Source organism: Pelmatolapia mariae, linkage group LG1 (assembly GCF_036321145.2).
Source record: "Pelmatolapia mariae isolate MD_Pm_ZW linkage group LG1, Pm_UMD_F_2, whole genome shotgun sequence".
In the NCBI taxonomy this organism is placed as follows: Eukaryota; Metazoa; Chordata; class Actinopteri; order Cichliformes; family Cichlidae; genus Pelmatolapia; species Pelmatolapia mariae.
This window is the reverse complement of record NC_086227.1, coordinates 2,856,913-2,866,410: the sequence shown is the minus strand read 5'-3', so window position 1 is coordinate 2,866,410 and position 9,498 is coordinate 2,856,913. Positions and strand designations below refer to the sequence as shown.

General features: G+C 42.8%; 1 protein-coding gene across 1 annotated transcript in view; it reads right to left on the bottom strand.

Annotated features, from left to right (window-relative positions):
- Positions 1-850: 850 nt before the first annotated feature.
- The window catches only part of si:ch211-220f16.2 (golgin subfamily B member 1), a 43,674-nt gene continuing 35,026 nt past the window's right edge, over positions 851-9,498 (bottom strand). Inside the window, exons 22-31 of the mRNA XM_065471755.1 lie at positions 5,514-9,494; positions 5,170-5,252; positions 4,906-4,939; positions 4,376-4,504; positions 3,956-4,078; positions 3,734-3,831; positions 3,501-3,593; positions 3,300-3,414; positions 2,039-2,299; positions 851-1,861 (exon numbers count right to left, since the gene is read on the bottom strand). Coding sequence (XP_065327827.1) covers positions 2,141-2,299; positions 3,300-3,414; positions 3,501-3,593; positions 3,734-3,831; positions 3,956-4,078; positions 4,376-4,504; positions 4,906-4,939; positions 5,170-5,252; positions 5,514-9,494 — 4,815 coding nt within the window. The 3' untranslated portion in view covers positions 851-1,861; positions 2,039-2,140. The remainder of the gene's footprint in view (positions 1,862-2,038; positions 2,300-3,299; positions 3,415-3,500; positions 3,594-3,733; positions 3,832-3,955; positions 4,079-4,375; positions 4,505-4,905; positions 4,940-5,169; positions 5,253-5,513; positions 9,495-9,498) is intronic.

Sequence of the window (9,498 nt, the reverse complement as noted above, 5' to 3'; positions counted from 1 at the left end):
ATGTAAAAAGCATGGATTAGATAAAGTATGGCATGTAATTCTAAACAGTGTTACTTAGTTGTTTTTTTCTAAGTAGCAGACCAACAGCCTGCTCTGTGCAGTAAGATGCTGCATTTAAATTATTCCTACTCCCAGACTGTGGACCTGCTCCTCTTCAGCAGTGAATTAAGTTTCAGCGAGGCATTTTTCCTGGTTGGCCAGCAGAAGCTTGCACCTAGCATACATTACCAGCCTATACAGTAACTGAGTATAGGATCTGTAAGACTGGTACTGTCATGTTTCTTTGTAGAGGAAATGGTAAAGACAGCACATCATAAATATTATTAGATATTTTACTCCTTACCTGTTAGAAGACGGCTTGCCTTTACTCCGTCTATTTCAATAAAATGTTGAAATGTCACATTAGGGTCTAAAACAACACGAAAGACCAGAAGCAGTGCTCAGACTGTAGCTTGCTACTTCAAAGGAAAGTGGGCTCTGTTCTCAGGACTGCTACAATTTGAATGTTTTGCTCTTTGACGTCCGACTATCCTTAATTTGGATGGTGTCAGTGGCCATGCCCATCTTTCATATACAGTCTTTGGGCTGATTTAGTGAGTCCTTAAAGACGCAGGAGAGCCTCTAATGTGAAACCAGAAGATATACAGGCTAAAAAGTGGACTTTGACATGTACAGTATTCAACACTCAAATAATAGCACTGACTGGAAACGTTAGAATTGATATTTCTGCTATTGTTAAGAGGACGCATGCAGTGAAGGCTTTGGCGTTTAATCTGTCTTGATTGTTAACTCCACTTTTTAGTTATCGCAGTGGACAGATCACCACAGATTTAGTAAAAAACAATTCATGTGGGCAGAAAACTTCAATGAGCTTTATTAAAGTCCGTTCTAGATGGTGAAAGGCGATCAGAAAAATTCTCCCCGACACAGTATTGCACGACGTTAAGCCTCATGTGCCTCAAGGCCAACTGCTTTGCTAACGTTTAAAAATAGAGGCAGTAGAGAAAATATGCCATCTGAACATTTTTCAGTAGTTTACCTTTTTTATAAATAGATTTCGGTCACTGTTCATTGATTGAACCCTTTATATACAGATACTTATAACACAAACATGTGCAGAACTGTGCATTTTTCAACAAAAATGCATCAACTAACAAGCCAGAAAACAGATCCTGACGCTCACTTGCACTGTTTGTGTTTTTTTCATTGAATCTACACAAAGAGAATTCTGGCTTGTTAGTCGAAGTTATTTTAGAAAAAAAAATTCTTACCAACCTGTTTTTATCCTCTGAACAATCAAGAAGAAATTTACGGTCAATAAACATCAGGCAGACAGGATAAAAATCATATATACAGAAATATGACATACTGTACAGCGTGCATGTGTGGATGCAGACATAAATACAGGAGAAACTTAAATACAAACAACTCGTACCTGCTACTGTGTTGCAGTACAATTTCAACGGCACACCATGATACTGGCGTTAACTCGAGAATATTACGTCTCCCACTAGCTTTTACAGGCATGAGGGTGCTCGCCAAAGTAAGAATACAGACACCTTTGGCTTTACAGTTTAAAGGGAACAGAGTGGGAGAGGTGTAGTGCTTCTGAGCTTCCACAAAATGATTACATACACATTTGGAGTTTCAGTGCATAGTTTAAACTCAGCATTTTGATTATGTGATCATGTGCAACACACGAACTCAGGCAAACAAGAAAAGCAGCAGCTGGTGTGTAGAGGAGATTTCAGACAATTCTTAGTGTTAAGTACGGGTGTATATGGCTTTCTGCAAACTGTGCAGCTTTTCCACGAGGGTCACGTCAAACAAACTCTTTTCTCGTCTCCTTTCCAGTGTGGCTCTTAAAAAAATGAAAGAAAAGAAATTGAAGGCAAGCAAAGCCAACGGCTTTAAGGCTTGGTCTACTTACAAACATAAGAAAACTTAAATCAGATGCAAACAAAACTGTCGTCCCCGCCCCCACCCCCCATTACCATTACATTTAACAGAGAACAATGTGTCAGTTTCAGGTTTTTACCGTGTATGCACAAAGTTATTCACTGAAAATCAAAGGCCCCTCTCTGTTAGCTTTCATATGTACCCTTCAGCCAGTTTCTGTTTTGTCCAGGAACGACTTTGCCTACAGGGTTCCAGTGAGGCACATGAGAACGAGCACATGTATGGTGAACAAGTAAGCCAGAAAGAAATATCGAGAGCGAGTGCGACTCGTCAGCAGCCTGGAGAAGTAAAGGCTCCGGCCTCGGAGCCACCGTCGACACGCCACCATCCCTCCTTTTACCTGCGAGGAGAAACAGAAGCAACCAAAGAAATGCTTACATTTGCACTGGAGAAGCTCCAAACATGGCTTTAGTGCACTGGCCTGAATATATGGTGACCCTAATTAAAAGACTAACAAGACTTATTGGGGCCAAGAGTCCTCATCATTAAGCCTTTTCTGTAATGGGCCACTGTAGGCAAACTAGATCAAAGAAAAATGTATCTAACTCTCTTTATTTGATCTCAATAAAGTTCTATAAATTCTCAGTCTCAGACAGTTTGATCCATATGTACTCCATTTTCTTATTTTTCTTGCATGTGCAATAAGTGACAGTTTTCACATCGCTGTGGAGGAATTTGTACTCATCCTCAAACCACACTGGAGAGTTCGGAGCATGAATGGCCTGTTTATGGTCACGGCAAAACATCCCAACTGAATTTGAGTCCGGACTTTAAGCAGGCCACTTCAAAACTATAACTCTGGTTACTTTTTTTGTTAGTTTTATGGGGGGTACGAGTTCACATAGGGTCGGGTAGGATAATAAATGTAATCACCATTTAAAAACTGCATTTTGTATTTACTCAGGTTATCTTTGTCTAACATTAAAACTAAGCAACCAGGAATGGGATTCATATTTTTCCACAGCACATCCATACATTACATAGCTACATAACATTTGCATGTCTAATGGCCCAAATAAGTTTCCATACTTTTCTTTCATAATAACATTTTAAAAACCCAAACAAGTCTGTCACACACTCACACCTGTCAGGCTCTCTAAGCTCTCAGCATCACTTTTCACTGATCTTTGTGCTTCATTATCGCTGCACAGACCTAAAAAGCCACTATGAACTTGTTTTCTCACGTCATCAATTTATATGACTACTCCACGACAGCAGTAAAGTTACACTGTCAAACACACTGTTCTGCAAAAGCCAACTTGAAAAAGCTGTGTCATAGATTCACGCTGGGTCGGTACAGTAAGCAAATCAATGAAAAATAAAACAAGTCTGCGGAGTACCTTTCGTGTTATGAGAGGCTGATTTGGGTTGAGAGTTAGAGCTTCCCACTCCTCTTCAGCTTCCATCTCGATACTGAAGTCTCTGTGACTGTCCCTGGACAGACTGGAGGCAGCACTGCACAACAAAAAACTCATTAAAGATCTGCTGTGTTGACGAATAAGAGTCAGGTGTACGGGTGAGTGACTGCATCTGGCTCCAACCTCTTTACTCTGTCTTCAGCAAGACGCAGAGCCTCCTCGGCCGTCTCTCTCCTGGCTCTCTCATCTGCCAGACTCAGCTCCACCTCCAGCAGCCTTAAACACAACCACACCCAGGGATAATGTTAGCATGTCTACGACTTCAACCGACTGTACGGATCTCTCCAGGACAATGTGGAGATTTTTGCAGAGATCCAAACTGAAGACATGACTGAAGGCTGTTTGTTTTTTTTCACCTTTCTCTGAGCTGACTGGCTTCAGCACTTTCACTTAACATGGAGTCGTTGCTCTTCTCCTGTGGAGCCCCTGGTGCAACTTCAGTGTGAAGTAAACCCTGGTAGGAATGAGTGCAGGATTACAGGTATAAACACACAAGAGCATACAGAGAAAACACAACACAACTGGATTCAGTGGCAGCTCAGATTTGAGTTTTTAAGCATATGTAGATAGATCTTTACCTGCACCCGGCCTTGGACTTGGCTTTCCAGCCAATGACATCGATTCTGGGTGTCCCTCAGAGTCTGGGAAACAGCCCTTAGCTGAGCTGTAACAGCAGCTTTCTCCTCCACTGCCTCCTGCAACTGTGAGTATTGATAGCCCAAAGAGGAGGGGCAGATGGGTGTTTGACTGTTTTGTACATTTAGAGTTATTCAGCATTCAGTTGCTTTTATATTTGTATATTATTTTGTAGGAAATGGGAAACAAAAATCCTGAAATCAAACCTTGAACATTTGAAGTTTATTGTAGTGTGGTTTAATTAGACAGCTTGCCTACACTGTCTGTATCCTACAGGACGTTTTTGCCAGCTTACAAAGGGCTAGCTGAACTCTCTGATGGGTTTTGGCTTTAAAGGACAGTCACCTTAAGCGTTTTTATACCTTTGTGTTGAGCTGCTGGAAGTACTGGTCTCGCTGCTGAATCTCATACATACAACGCTGCAGATCTCTGTGAAGCTGCCTCCTCTCTGCATCCAAACGACCCACCACCTCCTCCAGACCGCTTTCCTGCTGTATCGGAAGGAAGAAATGGGATCGTTTGGTGTCATAACTACCAAAGAGAGAAAAACTGGTTTATCAACCAGGATATCGAAACAGTTTAACTTAGGTAGGATTTCCTGTTCTGTGTGCTGGTTATTGTTTGTTTACATATGCAGATACATTTTTCAAAACATACAAAGTCAAATCACAGTCAGACATTAGCCAAGAGTTTTCCCTGCTTTGCTCTCCTCTCTACTAAAGCTTAAATATGACTTGTGAATAAAGAGCAATGTCTACAGATTCTACATATTCATATGCAGATATCTGTTTATGATTAAATTCACTGTGACCGTGAAGGCCAAAAGCTGCAAAAGTGCATCCCTGAGTCACAGCCTCCCAACAAAGGAGGACAACTGAGAAGTGTAACTTACTTTAACTGGCAGGTCCTTCGGCTCAGCATCAGATCTACATAACAAAAAATGTGTTAAAAATTTAAGTAAAATGAATTTAAGCTGTGTGCATAACAGTGCTGCAGTCAACCTTTCAAGCCTTCACATAGATGGAGGAACTTACTTTGCTTACTAGCAAATACAGTAACACACATTTCCTGTTTCTGTTGTATGGAAAAACCTTTGAGCCAGGCAGCTTTAGGAATACTTTTAAAACTTGAAGAGGAAATCGTTTCCTTCCTTTACCTCTGATCTGCTGTTGCTTCCTGCTGGCTTCTCACTTCTTTGTGTACCATTTGTTGCAGTTCGTCCATCTTCTGATGCATCCCCTGCGATGACAGTAAACAGAAAGAAAATGCATCGTTCACAAAGACAAAATAATGCATTTAACATTTATGTTATTGAAGTGAAGTTTTAAACAGACACCACAGCGTGAGTATTTAACAAAAAAAACAGAAAAAAAGAAGTATGCAAGTCATACCAATGGGATGTGAAACCAAAAACACATCTAAGCTGACCCTGCATGCTGTTTGTACCACAGAACCACAGCAGAGAAAAGGAAGTGCAAGCAACAGCCAAACTTGACTTACCAGCCCATCTGACTCAGTCTCCAAGGCACTGACGCCACTTCCCTTTGACTTTTCCACGCTCGACGTACCGACACTCTCTGGGCTCGACCCTTGCCTGGACTCAACCACTCTTTTAGCCCCGGCCAATTCGTCCATCAGCCGTTCACGATCGTTTTGGAGACTGGCCATGGATCTGGAGAATGCTGACAGTTGCCTGCTGTAAGTGTTGTTTTCCAAAATGACTTTTTTTAGTTCTCTTTCCTTTTCTGGCAAAACCTTCGTCAGCTCGTCCAGCAGCTTGTTCAGCTCTGCGTGTGCGTCTTTACTCTCAAAGGCTTTTAATTTGCGAATAAGGATGTCCTTCTCTTTGGCAAACATGGCCAAATCTGAAGTGGTGTCCTGCAAACTGCGCTCCACCTTGTTTAAGGCTGCCCGAGTCTCTCGGAGTTCCTCATCGTATCTCTGCCTGAGGACCTTGAAGTCCTCGATGAGCTGGTCTCTGTCATTCTGCAAAGCAGCCATTGCCTTGCACAGGGATTCATTCTGAGCCTTGGTATCTTTGCTTTGCGATTTAGCCTCTGATAACTGCTGCTCTATTTCAAGTAGGTCTTTTGCGAGCTCTGCCACCCTCTGATCGGCAGTTTCTCGCTCATTCCTCATCAGCTCCACCTCGCGCTCAAAGGCATCCAGCTCACTGTTGTACTTTTCCTCAGCTTCTGATAATTTTTTGTCTGTTTCATCTTCCAGCTGCTGCATTTTCCCCTTGAGCTCATCAGTTGAGAGCTTCTGGGAAAGAAGTTTTTGTTGAAGGTCATTACATTCAGATGCTTTGGCTGTAACAGCTTCCTGCAAGTCAGCAATCACCTTGCCCCAGTTTGTTGATTCACTGTCTTTTCTCAGAGTTAACAGTTCCTCCTCCAGCTTGGACACACGAGCTTTAAGTTTAGAATTCTCTTCCTTTAATGCATTGCTTGCTTCTTCTTCCTTCTGGACGTCCAGCTGAGCCTCTCTGTGTTGCTTTTCAGCCGCAGCTTTTTGGGTTTCGAGGTTTTTGATCACCTCTTGTTGCTTCTTTAGCAATACTTTCAACTGGTTGTCCTTGAGGGACAAAACCTGATTTAAATCCTCCCTGTATCGGACCAGTTGAGCCCTGAGCATAGCGTTCTCAGAATTGAGATCATCCATCTGATGTAACAGTTTTCTAATTTCGTGTTTAAGGCCTTTGGCTGCCCCACCTTCTCCATCGGGAGAGCCCTCTTTGCCCTTTAACCCTAACTGACTCTTTGCTTCCAGTATTCTGTATTCTGACATCAGCCGTTCCCGTTCGCTCTGCAAAGACACCATTGAGTTCTTGAACGACTCCATCTTTGCTTCCATCTGCTCCTTTTCCTGGATAGATCTGTTTACTTTAATTTGCAGACTTCGGACCTTGGCCTCAAGTGCTCTCAACTCTTTGTCTGTCTTTTCCTTTTGGTATCGTGAAGATGTCAGCCTGTCCTCATAAACTGACACCTGGTTACGATAGTTACCCTGCAGTTGCTCCAGATAGCCTGACATTTGTCCATCTTTGCAGGACAGTAGAGAGGAGATCTCAGCATCTTTGCTCTGAAGGAGCGTTTTGAGCTGCAGACAAATTCCCTCCTGCTTCTCAAAGTCAGCTTGAGTTTTGTCATTTTGAGACTGCAAAAGGAATATCTGAGCTTCCATGTCAGCGTTTATCTTTTCTACTTGTTGTAGACTGAGCTGCATTTGGGAGATCACGTCTTCTTTGTCAGCCAGCTGTCGTTTCACTGCGTTTTTCTCTTGTTCTGTTCTTTCCACCTGAGCGCTGAGCTCCTTCACCTGCACAGTCATGAGCTCTGCGCTCTCACTGAGTTCAGCATTGCTTGCGCTCATAACAAACAGCTGCCTCTGATGCGCAGCAGCAGCTACAGAGTATTCATTCAGCGTCCTCTCCAGCCTCGACTTGGTCACCCGCAACTCATTCACCTCTTTGTCTTTCATTCTCATATCTTCCAGGAATCTTTTAATGATGAAACCTTGCTCAAGGAGCTGATTGTCCTTCTCATGTAAGGTTTTTTGGTACAAATCATTCCAAAGTTTGGTAGCGTTAGCCCCGTGTGGTGTGGAAGCTAACGCAGACAGCTTTGCTTCTTGAGTCTCAGACGCTCTCTTTAGAGTATTTATCTGCAGATCTCGAGAGTCTAGCTGCTGCCTCAGCTCATCAACTGTTTGACTTTCTTTCTCTTTTAAATCCTTGAGATCATCTATCTGCCGCTGTAACAAAAACTGATTCTCTATGTAAGAGTTTATTTTTGCTTCTTCTACATTTTGAGGTGTCAGATGTGATTTCTGATTTTCAGACTGTTTATTTTGCTGTGACACTTGAAGAGCCAGCTGGTCTCTTTCAGACTCGGCACTCTCAATCTTTTCTTTGGCTTCCCGGAGATGACTCTTGTGCATAATTAGCTCAGCTTCAGCTTGTTTACCTCTCTCCTCTAAATCTGCAATCTTCTCTGAGTTTTTCTTCAGTTCTTTCTCCAAGTGCTCACACGCTGATTGCGAGCTCTTCAAAGAGCTCTCCAAATCTAAAATCAGTTCCTGGTATTTGATGCAGTTTTGCTGCAGCTGATTTATCTCCTGATGCTTTTCTTTGAGCAGCTCTTGCAGCTCTTTCTTCACATTCTTCGAACCCTCGTTGCCTCTCTGAACTGTCTTGAGTTTCTCCTCAAACTCTTTGACCAACTTGAGCTGCTCCTGTTCTTTTTCGTGACGAATCTGATCGTTCATCTCCTTACTAGCTGCAAGTTGAGTGGAAAGCTGCGCAATTTGGGACTGCAGGACACCGACGGACTCAGTCAGTTCGTCAATCCTTTCCGAATTCTTGAGGATTACAGTATCCAAATATTCGTTTTCACTCTTCACCTTGTCTGAGATCTCTTGAGCGTTCTCAAGTTCCTCTTGCAGAAGTGACTTGTCATCCTCCAAAATTCTCACCTTCTCATTCAGGTTAATAGTCTCTTGGCGGTGCCTGGTGATAATGTCTTTGAGGTCCTTAACTGCGTCATCTTTTATTCCCAACTGCGACTCATAGTCATTCTGTATGTTCTCAATTCTCTCTGAAAGAGTCTGCTTCTCCCTCTGTACCAAGTTGTTGATTTCCATTTGAGCAGCAAGTTCAGTTTTCTGAGCTTCAATCTGAGCAGTCAGTGAACTATTCAAGCTGAGTGCTTCGTCAAGTTTGTTCTGCATGTTGCTTGTGTATGTATTGGATTCCAGGTTCTTCTTTTCCAGCAAACAGGTAGCTTCTTCCAGCCTTTCTGCTAGCTGGATATTTTCAGCTTCCATCTCAGTAAGTTTCACTCTGAGAGCCTCGAATGAGTCCTTAAACGGGGCAGTCTCTGCCTCCAGTTGTTGGTTTTTATCATTTAGATCACACATCATCTCCATCACCTGTTTCTTGATTTTCTCATTCTGCTCCTCCAGCTCCTCGATTCTCTGCCTTTTCTCTTTGGAAGCTTCCTCCACTTTTTCTTTTATTCTTTTATTTTCTTCCTCCATCTCTCGGACTTGCTTCCCCAGGATCTCCATCTCACTTTCGTGCTTGTGTACTTTTCGGAGGGCTTCCTGCCTGTCTCTTTTAGCTCCCTCCAAAAGCTGTCTCATCTTGTCCATTTCACTGCTGACATTTTCATAAGCTTGCAAAAGAGACTCGTACTCTTGCTTGAGCTCTGCGTGTTTCGACTTCCACTTGGTCAGCTCCTCTGTTTGAGAATCTTTCAGCGATTCGAGCTGGCACGAGAAGGCTTGTTTCTGCTGAGTGATGCTTTCTATAGTTAGTTTCAAACTTTCGCAGGCTGCAGATAGGTTGCGATTCTCGTTAAGGATGCGGTCGACTTCAGTGCTCATTTTGTCCTTCTCTTCGGAGAAACGTGACACAGAACTTTCCAGGTCCGTATTTTGTTGTTTCAACTTTAAAACAGATGACTGCAGAGCAAAGTACTCT